We start from the raw sequence: 25,301 nt of genomic DNA, 5'->3' as shown, positions 1-25,301 counted from the left end.
ATGATTACGCACAAACTTGCACTGGGTTTTTTAAAGTGCAAATTCTTGGAATTTCAAAACCGAAAACCAAGAAATCACAACTCCACACTGCATAGCCATGATTAATAAAATAATATACACAAAAAAGGAATAATAAATTAATACATTTAAATTTAATAAATGGACAAAATTCTCAAGAGTACGTGATCATATTTGCAGGGAGGTGTCCAGCATCCCCAAGGCCTTTGAGAGTCACACGGCCATTAGGTCGTATTGTGATCCGAGTGATACTGCAGTGAGCAAGACTCATCCTTAGCCATGCCTCTGGGGGTAGCTGCAGAGCCCTGTGATAAAAAAGGATTGGTCAATTGTAACTTAGTAAAGTTGTCATCAATGAATTGCTAATAAAGAAGCAATTTCTAAAACACTAAATATGGCAAAATATCGTAGGTCCTACAAACAATAATTTATTTGGTAAATCCACCATGCCACACACACACGCGCACACACAAGCCTGTGTCTTAAATAACCTGTGTTTTAAATACTTGGAAGTTTACAAAATTTATGGCAAATTTGCCATCTATATTTTCAAATTTCACTTCCCTTCCATAAAGTGGGATCCATCCCTTATGCAAAGAAATAATGCTCATTAAACACCTGTGCAAGGACCTTGACAAAGAAAAGACAAACACCACTTAACACAGTCATACCATCACCACATACCATAAACATGGATCACTACCCTCCATCAACAATAGCAGGAACTGTGACCACCCACTGTAAATAACTGCCAAATTTTTCTTCCTCTCAATGATGACTTTCTTAAGTGCCACAAAAGTATCTACTAAACATATCAAGCCACTTGATTCGTGTGAGAAAACACAAGTGTTCACACTATCACTTCATTAGTACAGGGTGTGCAAGTAGTTTGATTGCCTTAGGAACAGACACATCCTAGTTTCTATACAAGGAATGGGCACTGAATCACAAGTAGTTTTATTGCTGTATTGACAGGCGCAGATCATTAAATAAAACTGTTTTCCAGGGCAGTCAGAGCTAATGTGATAATTGGCAGGTGCACAGAGACACTGCCTTGTGCCATAGAAGCCCTACATTAGTTCCCCATGGCATTTCAACTTAGTAAATGTTGTCACATTGTGCCTTGAATAGGGTAGGGTACAGCTGTGTTGTCAGAAATCAAGTTGGTAACTTAGTTACCATCTGTGTACTGAATACATATCATAATTTAATTGGCTTGAGTGTATATTTTTAAAAATGGTTTATATTGATTAAACTTTTAGAGTGACAGACATACTGATAGTCTGACTTCTTAAAAGGACACCTTGAAATAATGTGGACATGTCAATAATCAGAACACCTGTCCATGGTCCCATGGTAAAAAATATACATTCAAACTTACAGTAAAGTAAAGTCTACCAAGGTTAGGTAGGCACTCTATAGTGTAGATATTGACACAGTTAAGGTTACATGAAATGAACTAGAAAAATCAGGACACTGAGCAAACTGGTTGTCATATATGCATGCACACCAGAAACAAGGACACCTTTGGAAATACACACACAAATGCCAAAACAGATTGTGTGTACACTTCTTTAATAATATTCATAACAAGCAGTGGTTAATTACAGTAACTACTACCACAAGAATGTGGCCTAACTAGAGAGGTGTCCTGGGTTGATTTGTATGTATCAAAACTTTTATATGCACATTTGATTTGAGAACTAATGGTAAGTTCCCTGTACACACTGTAAGGTACGTACTACAGTAAGTGTCAAATATCAAGGTGGATATATTGAGGTTTTACTCTATGAGAAGCTTCATTTCTATGGTACAAATTTCATTAAAATATTTGGCCCAACATATGCAAGCATCAAACAAGGAAGAGAAATTATGGGTTCATATGTTTTTATTAACATCAATGAATATATAACCTCTGGTAAGAGGCCAAGAACACTTCCCATAAACATATGGAGACTGATTGAAGATGGAGCTGTTATTATTTTTACACATCTGCTGTTTGGCATCAGATTTTATGCCAATCTGAAAACAGACAAAGGACTAGATGTTACTATGAAGCGATTAGTAACCATGCCAATTTGTAATTGTGAGGTGTTAAACAATGTGAGTTGATTTGTGAAAACTTTGAGCATAAGTTGTCCCACAACATCATGCGTGCTTGCACTACTCACACACACAAACACCCACACCCACACATGCATTAGTGCACCTGTGTATTTGCCTCTTACTATGTATAACGGACCATACATATACAAGCTTGACACACGTGCATGAATGTACACGCTTGCATGCACCTGCACACACACGCACACACGTACAGAGAAAGAGAGACAAGTCTATGATCTAACTTTGGTGGAGTAGCAACAGTTGTAAGCACATTAGCAGTATTATGTCAATAATCAAAGTTGGGTAACACCCCAGCACCACTATGCTACAAATTGAATTTACCAGCAAAAAACATGATAAGTCCTTTTTAATTTTAATGATTACTGCATTGCTAATGAAATCAAGTTGCCCAACCAAACCAGAAGTCCAAACAAATTCTGATTGTGACACAACCAGTGAACCACACTACACATGGTAATGCTATAAGTTTCCAGGTTGGGGGATATGTGTAAGCTATAGTCTCTAATACACCTAGTTACTGTATACCACATTGTGTCCTCAATTACAGAGGTGTACTGAATTAAGGGGTTGATTTGGTTTGTAAGTGTACACACGTACAGTTGCTATATTTTTGGTAGTGAAGACAAGTGTCCAGATTACTGAGTTGTCCATGTACATACACTGAAATCTTCTTACAAGGGAAGTACACTAATGGGAGTAAAAACAATGTGGCCTCGATGATGAGGTGGCTGTTCATTAATAACGTTACTCATTTTGGGACATAGTTGATGTATTTGGTGGAACTTACGTCATATTAATGAGGTCATGAAGTACACCTTAGCTACATTTGGGACCTATTTGTCTCGGCCACTATAACTTAAGTGGTCTGGATACAGAAGTGGTCAGAAGTTTCAAGTCTTCAACTTTTTAGTGTTTATACATAAGCACTTAATAAAAGAGGCTACAGTTAAACTAAACAAAGTGGTTTCTGAGAACTCATCTAGTCAACACCACTAAACAAACCTCCCACAACATGTCAGGCTCCTCATGACACATACACACTTCTCTAGTGCAAACACAAAAACAAGGTCAGTGACAAAGTGAAAATGTTTTAATGTTCACTGAACTATTTTATTGTTAAGCTGTGATCTGTTAACCAAGTGTCTCAGACATATATAACAGTAAGTATATGGGATGCTGTGTTCTACAGAGTAAATGTCTTTCTACATAGGTAGGTACATATGTATGGTCTTTCTTATGACTGTCAATGGCAAAATTATTTCACTAACTTTTACAACTTTTTCTACAAACAAACTGACTATCTTCCACAGGGACTCTTTACTACGCGTGCAGCTAACATGGAATGCAGATTCTAGTATCACAAGTATCTAGGGGCCAAGCCTTGCTTTTCAATTTCCAAATTTAGCCTTCCAATTTGCAACCATGTAAAGAAACTAAATACTGACATTACAAGAAACCACTGATCTTCAAATATAGAAAATATTGACCAATAAAGAAACAGTGTAATCAAGTGCCTACAGTACTTGGCAAGAGAAGCCAATAGTTGTTATTTTAATTTAAGTTGTGTTTTGAATTTATTGTTTAACGCCTGTAGAGCTAGTAGTATAAACAGGTCCAAGAAGTCTAGTGTGCTGTTTGCTGACTAGCATCATTCAGCTGTAAACATGTTATACAAGTTATCACCAGGTCACTGACAAGGATAATGGTATTCTGTCACGCAAGATGTTTGCTAAATTTAAAGTTTGAAGCATTACGAGGATTACAAAGGAGCAGTGTGTACAATAGACCTTATCTTATTTTCTGATAACTAAAAGAGAAACTTTCAATATGGTCCCAAAAAAAGGACACAAGCTTTGATGATAATACCAGACACAGTCACACCTGTACATGGACCCTATAATTGTAATTATATAAATACATTCCCAGACACTTCTATAACATGGACACCACGAGATGGTCCTAAACCATACAAAGGAGGTCCTAGGGATAATGTTTCAAATTGAACAATTTTATCTTGGCCAAAACATACACAGATACACATTGGCCATCCATGTAAGAGTAACATGTTTGAAGTGTAATAAACTAAACAAACACATTAAACAAAGCACAATTATTATTGAACAGGTTAAGATGTTCACACAGGTTCAAGGTTTACACATTAACACAACACAGCTAATCACCATATAATAGACACACTACATGTCCTAATATTGCTCTCACTAGGGCCAAGGTGTTACCACAATGTAGCATTGTATCCCAGTATAAGGATCACACACAAGGTCCTATTCATTAGCAAGGATGTGTGCTAAATGGCTACCTGGTACGCTATTCTGAGACACATCTTTATTTAGGAACATCCGTAACTTCCTTATTAGGCACACCCTTAACTTCCTTATTTAGGAAGAGAGCCAGATCACCATGATCAGGGACATGGAAAACAGTGTGAGATCAGTTGACCTCTGATTGAATGTGTAGTCTTACGAGGCAATTACAACAGGTAGTGTGATGGCGAAAACACACCATCTCATTTTGAAATCATAAGTTGTTTAGAGTTTAAACTAGCTTATACCTAAGTATTCTAGACCCTCTTTCCTCAGGGAACATCTGTTAGACAAGTTTGTTGGAAGTTGCAGTCCCTTAAAAGACTAGAACTTAATAAGGTTAGAACAAGTAAAAGCATCCCATATATTCACACACAAATTATCCTACAATGAATTCAGGACATCTCTCTGATAAAGACTAACTATAACACTGCCTGCCTGCCTGCTGCCCATCTAATATAACAGTACTAGACAATACACCCAGCTAACAATATTAGTTTATGTAATTACATTATAATATAGTAGGCCTCCTGGTTGGAAAATGGAGCTGTGTAATATGGACACAAAAATGTGTATTCATGTTCATATGAACAAGGCCAATTTACTGTATGTACTGTACTAACAGTGTGGGCTCTCTTTTTTTTCACTAACAAGCTCTTTACTTTTTGTTATTCGATTTGTAGTAACCCACACAAGCATATATACAGACACACTACAATCTACACTACTGCACACACACACACGCACGTACGCACAAACAAACATACACACACATACCGGCACACAAAGTATCTGATGACATTAGCATGACATACAATGATGTCAGTAGTGTCACTCTTCTGCTCCGGGTTAGCTCTGTAGAAGTACTTCCTAAATGCTGCCTCAATCCTAGCTCCCTCTTGATAGAACTTCTACAGAAACCAAAACATGACATACTCTAATAGAGCATACAGCAAAAAGAAAAAGATTTTGGTACATCAAATCTGGCTTAATACATTTCCAACCTCACATGCTTCATTACAACATCATTCAGAAATGAAGTCATAGTATGCGACGTCAGGAACACTTCCTTTCAAAGTCCTTACTAATTTTAGTGAGAACTTTTCCAAAAATTCTAAGATAACAAGTGGACTCGAGCTAGCTCTAACCAGTTCAGCTACTGTCAGCATTCTCTTATAAAGTGACCATATTACCTTTGTATTGTGGGATTGAATTTCTATGGTGGAAGAAAGTGTTGATTGATGTGGGCACCTCTATAAGACCACAAGAAATGTGTAAGTTTGAAATACGTAAGTGACCTGATTTTAGACAAGGGATTCGTGTAAAGAAATTCAAAAGCTAGTACAATAAAAAAAAGTGCTGAATGGAGACCAAATTAATTTCTCTTTAGCCTGTAGCTAAAATACGGGATGTTTTACATTGATTCGGCACTTTTTGATTCTTACTAGCTTGTAAATTCTTCTATACACTTGTTTGTTACGGTGTAGTACATAATTCATCATTTGTGAACTCCTATAGACTGCAAAGGAAAGAATGGAGCCAGGTGTATCAGGCTGTAATTGTATGACAAATGCACGCCCCCAATACTAATCGCTGGCAAGCAAAGCAGTTATTTCGTCACAGATATTTCAGCTATGTTCTGCCTGCTACACAGCCTTACATACCGAGAACAACAATATGTGGAGTATGCTAGCCATCAAGGCGTGGTACAAAATCATGGATGCACTACCTGCAGTACTCTAAACCGCATGCATTTGGACAAAGCAACATCTAATTGTGAACAATTTTTTTAAAACACACACACACACACACCAGAGCGTGTTAAGAGACATATTTGGGCATGACCATTACTCTGCCAAGTTATTGCAAAGGATTGATGCATGAGGATGGCTTTGTGCGATTGTTTTTTAACAGGAAAATGCAAACTTTCATCATCATGCACTATGAACATGATGGGGACACACACAACACACGTACCCTAACATTACGTGACTGTGATCAGTAAACTGTTCAGAAATTGCCATAGGGACTGTATGATGAGTAGATACTGTACACTTATACAATGCACCATAAAAATATTCATGTTCACGACTTTGGGGGCCTCAAAACAGGTACTGACATTTCTCAACTAATGACAATGTTGACATGTTACAGCAAAACAATATGTCTGGCCTCATACAAAACACCGTGACAATTTGTCATCATGTCAAGACACATGTACATGTATGTATATCATCACATATGTCATGGACACAAATTCCATTGTGAAATATTATACACAATGGTCAAGAGTGTGCATAGTCATGTTTTGTAGGAATACTGTTTTCGTCAAGAACATGTGCTGGCCACAGTGGTTTATGGTTAATGAAAATTATTTTGTCAAACCTTGAACAAGAACTCGGCACCATAATGTTTCAAACACAACCACACCTAGAGGATAAATCTATTTGAACTACTCCCAAACTTATACTTATAACACTCAAGACAACCTGCAACATATACAATAACTCAAAGGACGACTCACTAGGTACGTAGGGACTCAAGTTTACTCAAAAATTTGAGACAGGTCAAAAAATCAATCATTAATTTTGCACTGTGAATACGGTACAAGTACGAGTTAATAACTCTTGATACAAGCATATAGCAATTGAATTTTACTGGAGTTTAACCATCTTTACATACAAACAAGACCAGATAGTATCAATGCACATAGAAGGCAAGCCTGATACGTATGTTTGCACTGTGCAGATAATGGACTAGTATTCCTTCAGCAACTTGTGTAATAAATTTCCCAATACAGTACTTACATGTTCTTGTGGTTTCCATAGCGATGATGTTGGTTCAGGCTTGCACGGTGACCCTTCCCTCAACATATCACAACTGGAAACAGGTGGCACCACTTCTAATGATGATATTACGTCATTAGTTGTCTCTATAGCTCTCTTCATTGTGGAGTGAATGAGGGCATTATAACCATTGCTTGTTGTAGCCTGGAGTTCTTTTAGTCTTTTACCAGTAATTACTGCCTGTTGGTGTCCCAATTGTGTTAATGTTCTCAGTTCATCTGGTTTGTGTGTCATATCATATTGTCCATGGCGTATCAGTATAAGATGACGACTGGCAGTGGCTTTAGTGGGCTTGTTACCGTCTGTGCTATCAACCACATCAGGAGATGGCGCGCGCCGGTCCCAATTATCGTCCCACCGTGTTAACGCGCGCAACTTGTTGGAATTTTCGGTTCTCTTGTCGCCATCGTAACTCATTGCGACCATAGCCAATGTAGCGCCTGATCCAGCGAACAGTATGGCACCTCGCCATATTCTTCCCAAGTAATGCGCCATGTAGACTCACGTGACAATAATTCGACATGCACACGGGGTACAGGTGGTTCCCCTCAAATAAAATTTACGTGATGCAGCTGTATCAAGTTAACACTAGCAGAGAGGCGACATTTTCATACCGCTGTACAGGTGTTTAAAGTTTTACATCATCTGTCTCCCAGGTATTTAAAAGACTGGTTCGTTTCAACTGAAGCATATACAGGGCATACTGGAAGAAATAAGGCCACTACAATGAGATAACTTGTTTCTCATCAACCGCCCGCACTAAAATTTTCTTTTGCCCATGCAAACTCATTATTGCACGAGATTGCAGCATGGCTTTTTTGAGTGTTGTGTTAGTGGGTTTAATTATCACGTAGAAAAGCACTATTTCTATGGAAAACCGCAATCCCATTGAGATACAGACACTATTTTTGAGGCTTTTTTTTACTTCTGTGTTGATTAGAGTGCTTTCTGGAGCATCAACAACCACCAAGGCATCAACAGTGAGTGATACAGTGTATATACACTAGCATTGGTACTGTGACCTGCATGCCCTATGTGGAGGAGGGCCATCATATCTTACTGAAAAGTCATAGTAGCTTTAGTGTTGCTACTTCTGCCACAAGCTTGCACAGCCCCTCCCTCTAACAAAATTGACTAGCCTACACGTCCTAACACCGCTGCTGTACTGGGGTATGATACATGACTCCAAGACTGGTGGAAGTCTCGTAAAGGACTTGAAAGCTTTGTTACTGAAGTTGAAGTTTATGTGAATTCAGTCGGAGTTTTACCCTTAGTCTGCACCAGTGCTTGGTGTGCACCCAGCCAATAACCTAAAATAAAGGATTATTATACTGGTTTTGTACAAATATATACATCCTGCAATTTATAGCTATGGCTTGTGCAATAATGAGATAACCCGCCCGCCCGCATGTGTTACTCTATGAGAAGTTGATGAGAAACAAGTTATCTCATTGTAGTGGCCTAAACATCGATTGTATGTACCGCAAATCCGTTCATCAATTGGGAAGAGTAGTTTTTACTATTGTGGAGTAATTATTTGGAATAGCTTGCCTCCAAATTTGTGTGGTACTGACTGCTTGTCAAATTTTAAGGCTACTTACAAACAATTGTTTTGTTAATTAAAACATTATTGTGTTGTACATATTTATGTTTTGTAAATTTTGTTTTGTCTTGTGTAAGTATTTTTTGTTGCATGTTGTTGTATAATATTGTGTACTTTGTATAGGGCACTGAAGCAGTTCTTAGAACTGATGTAGTCTCCCTTCAAATCATTAAATCAAATTAAAAAGCTGCAGTGCAATTAGTGGTTGTACATACTTTACCCTGTTGTTGAGGTACAAGTAGTAGAGCTATTAGTTTATCATACTGTGGATGTATATGTGCATTGCATATGCATTGGTTTGAATGAATGGGTAATGATTGTGTGTATATGAATGAAGAAGCGGCATTTGTGTGTGTCCCACATGCTATATACAGAGAGCATTATATAGTAACATGCATTTTGCACAGGTACACCTAGTACTTAACTATTTACCTTGTTGTTGAGGTACAATCTACACGCTATAGTTACGCGTTGTTCATGTAGGCAGAGCTATTAGTCTATCAGCTGCAGCATAAGATGTAGTGGGTAACATTAAGGCCAGCCTGGCCTACAGTGTAGTTACGTAACAATTCAAGAGAATTGAATTTTTTTGAAGTGAATGTTTGAACATGATGCACAAGTACAGTATGTAGATCAGTTCAACCTACGTCAGATCACTATAGCACTGATGTCCATAAATAAACTTGCAAAATAAATGGCCTGGAGCCATCTAATATCACAAAGGATCTATCAACATGCAGTATCAGGTGGCATCTGACCTTAAAGTCTGTAAGTTGTCTCTTTTGATTACCTTCCTGGACATTGACACCATCACTTAGTGTACTCTTAAAGTATCACGGAGGACCTCAGCTGTATTTACCACAACTAAAACATCATGCATGTGATTAAAAACCACACTGCTAGTCTCGTCCTTGCTCTGGGGTGCACTCATTGATTAGTGATCATAAGTGCCCCCTCTGCGAAAGAAGCAACCAGGATGAGACTAGAACATCTCATTGCAATATGAGAATCATAAGGAGCTAAATTTCAACGATAATCTGCAATACCATCAACTTGTATGAAGCTTTATATTTGTAGAAAGACCAGGATTTACATCAGTTACCGTACATATTTAAAATAATTGGCCAAAAGTACTAGTCATTATTATAGCCCAAACTTCACATTTAGTGCAGGTCAAGCTCATGCAGCCAGACCAACTTTTTCTTATGTGTGCAAACTAGGAAAAAATGTTGCTATAGTTTGAAACTATTGAATGTTATAATGAAAGCAACCGTCTTATCATGAGCACAGAATCAGCATTGTAAGTGGGCCGGGTCATTCGGATTATCTAGGTCATTTGGGTCACATTTTGTCCGGGTCAAATGGGTCTTATCCACTTCACTGAATGTCTGGGTCTGACTCGGATGAGATTACGTGTGACTATAAGTTAACAAGCTTGATTGTATTGGTGGAAATGCAGTTGTAAACACTCTACGTGGAGCCATACCCACCATTCAGGAATATCCTTTGCTGTCTGTGCAGGATATGTAGAGCCACACCCACTTATCAGAATTGTATCAGCTGTTCTCTGTGGGCATACATGCCATCACAGGATCCGTGATGCTACTGGAAATGTAGGTAACTAACTTCTGGAAATTCTTAATTACTGTAGTTGCATGTAGACTTACGTGGAACCACACCCACTTGATAATACGTACTGCACATTAACAAGAAAAATCCTCACATAATTTGTTAGCATAGTGGGATACCACACAGTATTCTTAGGAACTGTTGGACAGTCACCATGTGTGGTGGATTTCCTTATACAAAACATATACTTCAGTTCATATCACTACCTTGTAATACAATCGCTAGAAAATTTGATGGTTTGTATTCTCCTGCTGATCAGTAAGTAAGGTAACATCACTTCACTGTTTAGTGGTGATGCAAGTCTATATACTGAACAATTCTCTGTGTTGTGCATATGTGTCAGACATGGTTACCCCATGCATCAAAGTTTGCAATCACAAATGTCGAAAAAGACTGAATGGCAATACTTCAAAAAAAAAACACCATTTGCTTGGGTGGTACGTTACTTGTCTGTTCTTTGTCTTTTGTTAGAACGCAGTGACTGGCAATTTCAATACTCCCAATGTATTTCAGTGGAGCTACACAGATATAGCGCTATGGTAGTGCCAGGGATGCATTTGAATGTGCATCCTTCCTGTGTGTTCTATTAGAATAAATACCAAGTGCTTTCCAGTTACCTACAATAGTACACTACTATAGAAGCTCTGAAAGTGTGTACCTGTTGATGTTGTTCAAACCTTATCACCGAAAAGTGACAAACAACAGAACTAACTAACCAATCATAAAGTGGTCACTAAAAAAACACACATCAACACTTTCAACTTAATACTGCGTATTTACAAACAAAGTTAAACACAACATAAGGATGTACAAACAATGGTTCAATCACAATCACACCATATTAGGGAAACATTATTAATGCTAAAAGCATCCTGGGTTACTTACGAACAAAATCCTCACTATCTGTATAACATTGATGGCCTCACACACTGTCACAAACGTATACAAACATACATAGGACATCTTAGTTGTGTGCAACAGGTAAATTAATTCATAAGTTAGTTCCTGAGGCTACACAGAAGGCAAGTCTTGTATACACATCTATAGCAAGCAGAACACTGACAACAACTTCACTACTAGTTCACGTAGCCAGACTGCTATTTCAAAACAGGCACTTATATTTTTTAATTGATAAGTGTTGTGCAGAAAAATAGTTGTCTGGCCATGTGAGACCAAATTACTGTTACTAACATGTCTGTTTTTCCATGATACTGGTTGCCCTGGATCTGGTTTACATGGTAACCCCTCTATCAACAGATCACAACTGGACACAGGTGGTACCACTTCTAGTGATGGTATTATGTCAATAGTTGTCTCTATAGCTCTCTTCAATGAGGAATGTATAAGGGCATTGTAGCCACTGCCTGTTGCAGCCTGGAGTTCTTTTAGTCTCTTGCCAGTGATGGTTGCCTGTTGGTGTCCCAATTGTGTTAATACCCTCAGTTCATCTGGTTTGTGGGCCAAATCATATCTATGATCATACTGTCCATGGCGTATCAGTATAAGATGACGACTGGCAGTGGCTTTGGTGGGCTTGTCACCGTCTGTACTATCAGCCGCATCAGGAGGTGGCGCGCGCCGGTCCCAGTTATCGTCCCACTGTGTTGATGCGCGCAAGTTGTTGGCATTTTCAGCTCCCCTGTCGTCATCGTAACTCATCGCGACCATGGCTAAGGTAGCGCCTGATCCAGCGAACAGCATGGCACCTCGCCATATTCTGCCGAAGTAATTCGCCATATACACTCACGTGACAGTGATTAGACGAAGGGTGGAGTAGATTATCACATCATTCCCATCAAAGTAGTAAGTGTTTGGTGTATTTATAGTACTAGCTTAGTCTATAAGAGAAACACTACTAAGAAGATGGAGAAGAACCATCAGTATTATTGATGACACAAACAATTACCATCAAATGTCCTCGGACACATGCTACCACAAAAATAGGGCATAAAAAGCCCCACAGGTGGGCATGGCAAGGAGTACAATTAACAAAAAACAAAACACACAATTAATAATGAAAAATGTCTTGCCAACATAATGTTCAAAAGTCCACACACCATTCTTGGCAGCTCTTCGCCATAAATATTCTCCTAGAAGAGGATATTGAAATTGCCGCTGCTAAATCAAAGATTCTCTTACATTGAGATTTTAACATAGTGAAATTATTTTGAATGAAGTTCACACAGTTCCGAAAAGAAGATAATGAACTTGGCAGATAGTGACCCAATACACTCATCTCAATTGTGTCATAAAAGTTAACAATGCCAAGGCGATCTCCTTTTTTCAGAGACCTCAACCTGGAAAGTGCACGTGGAGTGAGACCATAGAGACTTGAGGTTAAAATGCGTGCGATATGCGTACTTATGCGTGAGGTCTTGTCTTAGTAGGAAAATTCCTGTTACAGTTGCAAACTTTGCAACTTCCTTTGGCTATTTTCAGTTATTACTCTCCATTTTTAGCCATTAGAGCACTGTTTAGTGCTTTGCCAAGAGGTTTGAAGTGAAATTAAATACATCAGAGCTTAATTTTCGATGTGTGAGATGGAAAACAGTGCATCAGACAACAATCCAATGAGTGTGTCTCACACATAATGCGTGAGAGTTGAGGTGTCTGCCTTTTTTCGAATCATATACAAACTGCAATACATGTGTTGCGAGATGTGTTGTTGAACTACAAGCTACAGAGCCATGCACAGCACCCCCCCCCCCCACACACACACACACACACACACACACATATGGATTTGTAGCATGTGGTGACTCACTGCTTGTTGCAACTGGAAAAGACTCATCAGTGCAGGACAAGGTGCAGGAATTTGGCTGGGAGAGCAGCCCGGTTTTAAACATCTGAACGGACTTAATCTGTAAATTTCACAAACTAACTTGCAGGGCTAAGGCCACTCCAAGATAATTCATTATTTCCCACCCGCATGCAGATTCTCTTCCCGCATGGTCATTCATTATTGCTGTCAACTGAACATTTTATTCATTATTTATCCTGTGATTGCATAGCAGCATTTAGTTTAGCATTCAGAAAGCCCTAGCTTTTCACTGTTCAGGTTCATCTATATACTAATTCCCAATCGCCCATGCACATGTTTTTCTAGCACTGTTCCGTCATTCTTGGTCGGATTCCAATCAGATCGGTACCATTCAAATCTAAAATTTGAAACAAATCTTTTGATCCCAGATTGGTGGTGATTCGTGAAACTATGGGAAATACCCTTTAAACCACCGTAACTACCTGAGGAAGACACGAATCTGTCCAAAACATTCTGGAGACCCTTATCGTGTTACCAGTCTTCCCCATCCCAGCCTACACTAGACGTTTCTCTCCCCCTGTGGACGACAGAATGAGAAACGTAAAAATCGAGGCCATAAAAATTTCAAATACAAACTCCTCCCAGGTTTTTCCCCTGATTAGCTTCAAACTCGCTAGACCAACTACTCGTCAAAATCAATGTGTCAAAAGGTGGTTTTGGTGTCTATCATTACGTGCTAACCTTGGTTGCAAGATACTTATCACTGTCAATGGCCATTACAAGTTTACGATACGCGTATACGGCATTCCGTTATACACGCGTTGCCAATAGAAATCAGATGATGTCATGGTTTAACTATCTAAAAGCTTATAATGCAATAGGATTAGTCACTTTTCAGGATTTAACCAATCACATCAACGAATTTGATCATGTGATTTGGTGTGTACGCTATCAACCGGTAAACACAGCCACCAGTATAAAAGGAGAGTTTCATAGAGGGTGTGGCAATTCTACGAGCAATTATCATTCCTATCAAGTTACTTGACAGAGACTACACAAGAAAGACTAGCCTGGAATACACCCTACTGCACTGCCCACTACAAGGATAGATGTCCTGAAATCTACACCACTGTGCGCTATCTACCCTAATAGAACACACACAACCTGTAATTGAGCAACCACAACACAACAATACCATGACTAGGATGTAGAAATGGAACTCCAATTCTAATAGCCAACAAACAATAAACCACGATAATGTAAGTTGAATTAGAACATAGCTCATTGTGGTAATGCACCAACTATTGGTAACTGATCCTCATATCACACTCATACACTTTGTTAGTTCATGCAACATCATCCAAATGAAGTACAGTATATCCCAGTTGTCGTATTTGTCTGCTGTTCTCTATTCAAATACATGTGCTGGTGTTGACCTTGCTCAGTACAGCCGAATAACTTGAATACTTGATACTGTACTGCATATACACTTTGTCATGCAATAAGTACGCAACAATATCAAAACTCCAATTCAGTTATTGACAACACATTCTAACTAAATATAAAATGAATGCAAGTTGAATTAGAATATAGCTCATTGTGGTGATGCACCAACTATTGGTAAACTGATCCTCATATCACACTCAGACGCTTTGTTAGTTCATGCAACATCATCCGAATGAAGTAGAGTACATTCCAATTGTGGTATTTGTCTGCTGCTCAAAACTAATCTATGTGCATGGTTGTAATGGGACACATCTTGATATGCCACCTTTAGGACTGTGTAGATCTCTGCATGTATAGAGCCTGTAATTGGGCACATGCATCTTGATAAGCCATCTGCTTGAGTACTGCGCAGAAATTCCAGTGCACAAGGCTAACCTACATTATAAAAACTATGACATCAGTCACTCTTTGTTCATGAAGCCACCAACATTATAGCTAGATGTTAGAGCCACACACAATTGAAGAAATCTAATGATCAAGGAGTATTCACATCATTACATACCAACTTTAAAGTATGCGTACACATCAGTAGCTATGCGTAAACATGACTTTGTTGGTATGTAATGATGTGATTACTCCTTGATCATTAGTAATGTTCGAATTTAAATAATAGTTATACGGGCACAATGTGGAGTCTATGAAATTTATAAACCCGAAGGCCCGGGCTGTAGCACACGAGCGAAGCGAGGGCGCTACTAAGGGCCTGAGGGTTTATAAATTTCATAGACTCCACATTGTGCCCGTATAACTGCTTTAGACTCTATTTCACATTACACTCAGATTACTTACCTCATCCACGGCTGTTTCTGCTGTAGGCTTGGCAAAAGCGGCTGGTTTTCTTACGATAATACTAGCGCCATGGCAACTATACGTCCTCACGTGACAAAATAATTGCGCTCGTTAAATCACTACACGTGAACAACGCATAACGATTGGACAAACCGGATTTTGAGCATATGTTATATTGTGCGTGAAGGCGTGGAGTATATTAGAAAACAAGGTGGAGTATATGAGATTTATTACCCACCCAAAACAGCGTAAATAGAGTCTAAGTGTATTTACACAATAACACATGACAATTGTCTTAGTATCACGCGAATTTTGCGCGGGTACACCTAGTAGTTTAAATATTTCTACTGTATTCTTACCTGTAAGTTATTTCAAAAAAAGAAGTGGAAATATCTATAATGAATAATGGATAATGAACCACCCGCCCGCATGTATTTTTGAGGTCCATGAAATGGGAAACAAGGAATTTTGTTGGAGCTAGTGGCCTAATTCACAACACTTTAGTTTCAGCATAACACTAATAGGTGTCAAGAGGTTGGAATTGCAGGCAAACTTGATTAACTGTTTCTCATCCACAAAAATTCAGATTTCCATGCAGGCAGGAGGTTATTTTTCATTATTCATTATTAAAATAAAATACTCCAAATCAAGCTGTCTGTTACTATAAAGGTAGCTAAGCCTTTTAAGAGCTAGTGCTTATGTTTTACCATATATGTGCACCGCTTCTGAGATGCAAGTAACATTTGCTGTGCTGTAAAATGATAGCCAGTCTTAAAGGCAGGGTGGGATAAAAATGGATGCGGGCGTGGATGAGAAACAATCAAGGCCTTAGAATGTTCCCTTCCAAATATCCATTCACCATAGAACAAGAAAGTGATTGTCAACCTCGAGCTGAAATTGGCTGTAATTTCTATTAAATCTAGTCCTGAATTTGAGGTATCTATTACATGCCTTAATCGTGAGATATTACACCATTTATATTACATGGCCCAGAAATGCCCAACACAAAATGTATGGGAGAACCAGATTAGTTTAAGCCATTTTGACAAGCCAGACTTTAGGTTTCTAGCATCACTGTGCTCGCAGAGAGTTTCTCTACACATATTATATAAGCCCAGAAAGTTACTGTATAAGAACTTTTAACGATAAGCAATCATCGTGAATCCATACAAAAGTAGGGGTAGCAAACGTGGCTCAGACTATAACTCCCGCCACAAGAACTACAGATTGGGCTCCTCCTTCCAGTTACTCTGTTATGCACATCAAGGAATCTATCACTATGAAGATACTCTCGTAACTGGTCTATTCGTACTTTCTATACATACCTACAATGCATTCGTTACGTAAGAGAACATCATGTTTGTATTAGAATGTTTTCAGTCATAAAGTTAGTGCATACTGTAAAGTGATATACAGCTCATCCTCTTGGTACATGCAAGCATGCACGCAATTGCATGCCTACATAATAGCCATTTGCAAGAGCTTGACTTGGTTGTAGCTTATGGGTGGTTAGCTATGAGGTGTATTTTGTGGTGATTGATTGCAAGTTTTTCCTGCAAGTCATGTGCCCACAGCCACAGAAGACATATGTACAGTTACATACAACCGTTTCATTAATGAAAACTACGTATTTGTGCGATTGATCTACCGTATAGCTAGAAATTTTCAAAGGACAAGACTTTTGTGAATTTCGTGAGTAATGATGGCTTCATGGAAATATAATCATGAAATGTTTTAAGATTATACATATGTATCACCTTACCAAACTGTTTTCTAAAATTTAAAAATGTGAAAATCATATTATACACAGTTTTGCGAAAGTTTTATTCCTTGGAAATTTCTGGCCATATGCAGCTCTATTGGAGTATTTCACTCTTTACTCATGGAAATAGTTTCATTTTTCAATTTAGCTAATGTACCATTGTATTTGCCTTCTGGATATACCCCTAAGAAATCAAATTTAAAAGTTCATGATCTGGGACGGATCCAGAGTTTGGAAAGGGGGGAGGTGCACTTAGCTGAAAAGTTGATGAGCAAGCAAAAACAAATAAAAGGTCACAGCAGCAATGGCTGTCCTTTATATACTATGAAGTATATAAAGATCCTTATTCATAGCTTCATAGTTAAGCTACACTGCCTCATGAACACTGTGACTGCTTTATCAGAGTGATTGACTGCTCTATTAGAGTATCTTGATCTTGTATGCAATTTTTTTGAAAGGGATGGGGCACGTGCCCCCCCCCCCCCCCCCGATCCAACACTGATGATATGTTAGTAGCTATTAATTTGTTGAACTATAATACCATTTCCGTACTGCAGACACAAAATTAGCTACAAGAGTGCCAACAAGACCTTTCCTTAGTACAGTAGCTGTAGCAATCTCCGTAGTGTAGAAAGAGGCCTAGGTTTAAAGTTGTCTGTGGAAAGCCATGCCATTGTTGAGGACTTGGTGTACTGTAACTGTGTCATCCCATCACTGAGCAGTCATACCAACCAGGTCTGGTACTGGGGTACAAGTGTTGCTGATATTTTGGAAAAGACTTATATATGTAGATATACATTTAACTGGTTCTTTTTTTAGTACAAGTTTCAAATCTTGCTTTAAAATGAAAATTTTAACATCACATGGTGGACACTGTCACATTAAAAAACATTTTTTAATTAATTAATAGACATTTACAATAATGTCAGTAAATATTCAGCTTTGTTTGACATCCTCTACTCTCTCTTTTCTTGTTGACTTCTTCTTGCAGTGATCCAATCCTCTTTTCAATATCTTCAGTGTAACGGGGTAGCCATAGCAGTTCTAATGTGTCGCTATGTTGTAGGGCTTGTACAAGACGACAAGCAGCTTCTGAACTGATCATCTTGTTGCGATACACCTCCAGCCTGACAAGAGAGATATTGTTTTTCAGTGAAGCAGCTATCACATCACAAGCTTCATCAGTGATGGAATTATTGTTAATGTTGAGACCCTGCAGTTTGTTTCTCTTTACTAGTGCAGTGAAAAGGACAATTGTTGCTGATGGTGATGATAAGCTGGTCCATCTCATGTCCAGTCCAGCTAACACAGAGGAGGGGTGGGACAACATGTCATACAGAGCAGGGTCCTCTCCGATGGTGCGGTTACCACTAATACCCAACCATTCCACTCTACAGTGAACAGCGAGATCACTGATGGAGGAGGAAGATGATCTCGTGAGGCCATTATAGGACAAATTGAGTTGTTTAATAGTGATACCACTATTCATTAAATCACGGTGAAGGACATGAAGGCCACGATCTTGGATATGGCAGTATGACAAGTCAATCATCTTCCAATATTTGTGAGGTGAGAATGTAAGGAAGAGTGTAACACATTCAACATCATAAACTGTTAGGCTAGTGTTGTATAAGTCGATTACTTTATCATTAAAAGTTTTTCCATTTTGAATGCAAGCATAAAAAGCTTCATCATTGGCTTCAAGGAAGCAGTGGAAAAGTCGAAGACACTTTAGTTGATTCTCCAAGAATAATTCAGAAATGGCAATCATGTTATCTCTGCCAGAGAGAAATTGTTTAAAAGCAAATCTCTGCCCTTTAGTAAGTGAGGTGTACATTGTAAACATTTTAGAATGAATATCACTCCAGAACTTTGCTTCAAGTACTCGCAGCTCTTCGTCAGGTGGAAGCTGAGAAATATGGTAAGCAGCTAAGAACTCCTGAATAGAAAAATGGACAAAATTAAAAGTCATGGTTTTCCCAGTGAGCCCAAAGTGTTGAATGGCCTGCAGCAGTCCAAAGCCATTGAGAGCTCCTTCAATACCTTCAATGCCTGGACAAGCTGCTCTGATCTCCTCCAAGGTAAAGATTAGCTTGTTGCTATTAAGACTCTGGAATGATAGTTTTGATAATTGCCGAACTATTATGTTACAGGGCTCTGGAAAGTTGGTTAGATCAGTAATGGTGTTATCAAGAGGTTGCCTACACTTGGCAAGATGTCGACGGATGGTAAGACAGATGAAGTAGTTGTAGAGCTGTGTAAAATTACTGGGAAGGGGAATTCCCTGTTTGTACAGGTAAGTCAAGACAACCATATCGAAGGGGATGAAACACAGGCCGTTGATAGTCAGATTACATTGAAGATATTTGGTAAGCTCGTCAATTGCATGTGATTGTCCCTTTAGGCAGTGTTCAATGTACAGCTTTCGTTCTTCTTCAGCAAAGCCCAAGATATCAACTCTGATGGTTGCTTGTTCTCGGAGTCTCACTGAGGCATGTGGCGAGATGACACTACCAAGCCACAATGAGGTAGCACATGACGTTTCAGTATATCGGCAATTAAACTATCCTTTTGTAGGTTAACTGGGAATTCGTCATAGCCATCAAAAAGAAAAACAACATCTTTACCACCATTCTTATATAGGTAATCACTAGATGCAATGGCAATTTCTGTACCTTTCCTGTCTCTTTTGCAGAACAAGGTAAGAAGATCATCAACCAGCGACACCTGCTGCACGGCTGGACTACGCAGCTGTATAAGGAGAACTAATTTGAACTTTTGTAAGAACTTTTCTATTGTCCAATTGTAAGCAATTTCTTGCAATAATAAAGACTTCCCAATGCCAGGCAAACCATCAATTAAAATTAGATGTGCATTGTCACTCTCTTGTAGAGGAGCTAAGATATCACCTAGCTGTTTAGTAATCTTACTGTTGTTGAGTACTTCTCTCAGTGATTGATGGGTGTCCTTTGGGTAAAGCTTGGGATGAACACCACCTAATTGGACTGATTCAGCCAATTGAAGTACAGTTGCCTGTTTAAAAGTGTGTTGGCCTTGATGTTGAATTAGTAAAACTGGTATAAAGTCTTTCGGTTGATGTGGTGGCCAAATATCTTCATCAATAGCAAACCGTGTTTGTGTACTAAATTGTTTCGCCCTGTTTGACAATGTGGAGATTCCTACAGCAATGAATAACAACACATAAAATGAAGCACAAAATATAATGTGTCCACTCTACCTTGGTCACTATCCACTGACTTATCCACATCAGGTTTCAAAGACACTGCACATACACAAAAGCTTGTTAATACCAACAGCTACACATAATTATATGATCTCACGTAGCCAGATCCTTTTGTTTCTTTTGTGTGGGGGCAGGGAAAGAAAAGGGTCTGGTGAACACAGTATAGCATCGTTGTTGGCCTATCCCGAGATTGTGGGGATTCTACTGCTCATGCGTAGCTTCCAGATTATGGTGAAAATGATGTGTTTTGCTAATCGTTGTGTCATTTGCATTCTGTTTCCATAGGACCAGGTGTCCTACAGACCTGCAGCACCTTTGCTGTAAAGCCTTAATAAATAAATTCTTGAAAAAGTGATCTGCTGATCTTTGCATCCTATTACCATAGCTACTGCTTTTATATCTATGGTAACAGAATGCAAATGACGTAATGATTAGCAAAACACATCATTCACACCCACAAACAATCTGGAAGCTGTGCAGTAGAATCCCCACAGTCTCAGGATAGGCCAACGAAGATGTTATACAATGTTCTTTTCTTTTCCCACCCCCACACAAAAGAAAGAAAAGGATCTGGCTACACGAGACTAACACATATACTGTAGTAAATTATCATGCACACAAATGTATAACATGCTAGTCACCTTTTTCAGGAATTTGCTCACTGGCCATGAGCACTGTAGGTGACTCAATCACTTTCAACAGTTTTTCCCAACTAGCGAAGGGGTCGATTTCAAGCCACTCCTCCAACACAGCATTACAACAAGGCTCAGCTTTGTGGTGGTTGTCATACTCTATGATGTCAAGTCTTCTTTTGGGTAGACCCAGTAATGATCCGATCACTTTCCAACGAGCAGCATAATTTGAACTGGTGTGGTTATGAAGATCCTTCAGTAGTGGAGTACTGGAAGCTGTTGTATAAAGCGGACTCCGAATGCCACACTAAGCTTATGATAATAGTATACTTACCCTTCTCAGGTGTTTTAAACTGGTTTAGTCCTTCATGATTCATGTCCTTTTCCATACGTGTACACTCGCTCTAAGGATTGTCTCGTTACGTAACCTACTGTAGCACGAGCTGTGGTATTACTGGGGTGCTGTGTGCATGATCACCAAATTATAATGGACTGACCAGACTAAACTCATTAGGCCTTTTGCGATTGCAAAATCCGCCTGGTTCATATGTCACGAGTTAATAATGTCTGTCTAGCGCTGGGCGCTTATTTATTAAAACTTTATGGGCGCTGGCACTTGCTATTGTTACTGTATAATGTACCGTATATATAGCCGAAATATTTTGAGGTTGAGCAGTGTTGCTGAAATTAAATTTACGGATTTGCAAACACTCCCAAAGCAGAGGTCTAAATATTTCAAGGATAATAGTTTTGCTGGTAACCCCCAAAACCGCAAAATCAGCAAAAAAATTTCCCCTCAGAATATTGAGGCTATACGGTACAGATCAAGAGCGGATCCAGGAGGTTTCTGAAACCGGTCAACTGTATTGAGGCATTTTGCATTGATTTGCTAAGTTTAAATACTCTAATAGAGCAGTCAGTTACCCAGAACATGTCACAATAAAGTTAGCTAGTTTAGCTACCTGAACTGACCAACACAGTAGTAATACTCCAAAGTCGTATTCTACCATTATTATGCTTAAAAATAATGTCATTCTTCAAGACTTTTTGGTGAATCTATTAAAGAAAGGCACCCAGCACGCAGTGTTAAAAATTACCTGGGGGGAGCATGTCCCTCAGACACCTTGTGCATTCAACAGGAATCTGAAAACTTATTGCCAAAATTTCTGGAGCCGTCTTTACAGACCTGAATCTCTTTGCACAAAATTTAGCAGGAAGCAAGAAACAGTTACCTTCACCTGGTGATGTACCATCAGATAACTGCCTTCAAGCTGACAACAACTAAACATTAAATAATAAAGCTTTAAAAAGTACCAACATTGTCAGCTTCCACAAGGTGATCGGATAAATGATTTCATAATTGAATTACTCTTGGGAAAAATGAGTACATGAAAGGATCAATTCTTGAGGGTAGCTGTAGGAAATTCCTGCTGCTATATGGGTGAAACTGGGGACTTTATGAAGGATATGACCACAAGGGATATCTATATAATACTGATTGATAATTTTATGAAACATAACTAGAGTTGAATCATCTCTTCGCCTCTCCAATGATTGCCAATCAAGTTGATTCAGCATAGCTGTTACACTAGACTACCGAGAATAATCACTAGCAGCCTGACAAGATAACAATTCAGTGTCGTGTAAAAAATTTTTGATTAGCTATTGGAAGCCTGTTGGCCAACAGGGTCAGCTGAGGTGCTGAATTGAGACAGCTGCCTAGGCCTACAGTCATGCGAGGTCTCGCAGTTTGACTATTACTATGACTACCCTCTATTATAGAATAATTTTAGAACTAATTATAATTTCACTGACATAATTATGTTAGGAATAATAATGTATACTGCAGACTGTACTGAGCAGACTACAGTACTATATCAAGAGTATTAGCTACATGTCCTAAACAACTTATAGTATGAATATATTAGCATTATCTTTGCTATTAACTACTATTTTAAGCTCGCACTCAGATTTAACTACATACATCGCCTGTGTATATATGCATTTAATTATACAAAATTGATTCATATAGTTAGCTATAGGCTTGAATCTATTATGTTTTTATAAATTTACTGAATTACCCACCAAATTAAAGCATATAATTTCATTTCATTTGTACCTGACAACGTCTGCTGTTCAAATTTTAATGAATGCAATACTAGCTATACCCCATGCACTGAGAATCTGGTGAAACTTCGATAATCACCATGGCTTGTTTTCCATTATAGTGTGCTGTGTACATATGCTATGACTGAGAAAGAATCGAAGTTGTAGTAAAACTATCAATGTGATTTTGGAGAGCACTATATAGAATACAGTTTAATAATTGTCAGAAGAGGAAACTTCTGCCTGCATATATGTACTGTACGTAGCTATCATTCCTGAAATTATTCCACCATTATGCTTCATGCCGGCTTAGATTACACTGCCCCGATAAGCTTGCTAAGTGCTAATAGTTAATTGTCAAAGGTCAACAGTTTTTCAACATAAAGCACAAGGGTAGCTATAGGTGCAGTGTACTGCATGGGTAGGTGGTCATTTGTCGTTTTTCAATATGGAGAGTGAGTCAAACTTTATGTATAACTATTAGAAGTCATTGTTTGGCATGAGCTATAGAATGATTAATGTATAATTGTACTATATATATATACAATTACAACCATTGTATAAATGGAATGACAGCATCACTGCTACTTGACTGCATCTGATTATATTTCACTCTCGAAATAAGAGGAAATCTGACTGTATTAATTAATATTACGGTTAAGTTGTGCCATACACTGCTTTTATTTTACTGCATTTTGGAGTAGTCCACATAACCAATTTCTCTACTGCTATGATATTTTATTATAAAATTGTGTACTGCTCATAAACTTTATTTGGGAAATAATGTGGAGTACTGAACTTTAGTGTTTTCATGCATTTCCACTGAGAAAAGAATAATAGGCAAGACATTAATTAATACCATTCAGTAGTCAAAACTTAATTTACAGATTATTGTATGGTAGCTAGCTATTTAAACACTTTTATTATTCATTTCTTTGGTCATGTGATATTTTGAGTCCTTCAAATAATATGAATGCCTTTGACTGCTCTATTAGAGTATCTTGATCATAAACAAACTTTAATTTCAAGTGTGGACCCTTTCCCATAAACTGTTGTACTGCACACATGTTCATGTTGTTACTTTATTGCCAAAATGGAACCTACACTCCCTCTCTTCACATTGGCAGGCTAATGTGTTTGGCTACTCATCCTGAGGTGGCCTACAGCTAGCTAGCTAGTTTATAGTCGGATAGCTTTTAAAGAATAACTAGCTATAGGTCAGTATAAACACTGTACACGCAGCACCACATTGTTTGCAACTGTCTCTCTTTAGTACACTTATGATGCACTTTAATTTATTCTAAATTTTCTTATACAGGCACTGTCTGCAGGCTGTACATCAGACCATCAACCTGTCTAGCCAGTTAATGTTCCTGCTGATTACAGGTATACTGATTCCACATACTCCTGCCTCTAATTAACCCTATCACTGTAGCTTTATCATGCCACTCACCATCACCAACTCCCCCTGCAATGACAAAATCATCTTTAGGCATCTCTTCCTTGGTCATGGTCCATGAAATGGATGAGGGAAATAGCCATCCAAATAATGGGACACGGTGCATGGTTAGGCATCTGTGTCAAATGACCCAGCCACTCTAAACACCTTTTCCTTAGAGATAGTTTCTAGATCCAAGTCAGACTCTCTGAATGTACTTCACATTTAGCTATTTTTTTCTTTAAGAATTTGATACATGAGGAGGAATACTACCAGGAGTAAAATTAATGTTATGTTCATTGAAACCCTCTGTATTGAGATGTGTCCAATAGCATTATTATATCCTGAAGTGATTCCAGAAATAGAACAAATTTAACATTGCCTTCTGCAACTGTATAACAAAAGGTCAATTGCAAGCTAACCTGAGCAGTCACATGTGCCTGTTATAATGGTACATGATTGCTCTATTAGAGTACATATCAGATACATACGCTAGCACTGTTTGAACGGTGTCGCCAA

At 38.5% G+C, this 25,301-nt stretch overlaps 1 protein-coding gene and 1 long non-coding RNA gene across 3 annotated transcripts; one reads left to right on the top strand and one right to left on the bottom strand.

Annotated features, from left to right (window-relative positions):
* Positions 1 to 81: 81 nt before the first annotated feature.
* On the bottom strand, positions 82 to 12,326 carry LOC136256817 (serine/threonine-protein phosphatase PGAM5, mitochondrial-like). Of its 2 annotated transcripts, none has more exons than XM_066049857.1 (3): positions 11,736 to 12,326; positions 5,244 to 5,377; positions 82 to 323 (listed from the first exon to the last, which is right to left on the bottom strand). In XM_066049857.1, the coding sequence occupies exons 1-3, from the start codon at positions 12,279 to 12,281 to the stop codon at positions 173 to 175; spliced, it is 831 nt and encodes a 276-aa protein (XP_065905929.1). In that variant the 5' UTR covers positions 12,282 to 12,326; the 3' UTR covers positions 82 to 172. The 2 variants fall into 2 exon arrangements, with proteins under 2 accessions (XP_065905929.1, XP_065905930.1); XM_066049858.1 differs by lacking the exon at positions 11,736 to 12,326 and adding an exon at positions 7,274 to 7,849.
* Positions 12,113 to 25,082, top strand: LOC136256818 (uncharacterized). Its single transcript, XR_010701668.1, has 3 exons — positions 12,113 to 12,347; positions 24,663 to 24,730; positions 24,780 to 25,082. It is a non-coding gene; the product is annotated as an uncharacterized lncRNA (long non-coding RNA).
* The last annotated feature ends 219 nt before the right edge of the window (positions 25,083 to 25,301 follow it).

This window comes from Dysidea avara, chromosome 5, assembly GCF_963678975.1.
Source record: "Dysidea avara chromosome 5, odDysAvar1.4, whole genome shotgun sequence".
NCBI lineage: Eukaryota > Metazoa > Porifera > Demospongiae > Dictyoceratida > Dysideidae > Dysidea > Dysidea avara.
This window is presented reverse-complemented; position numbering and strand designations above follow the sequence as displayed.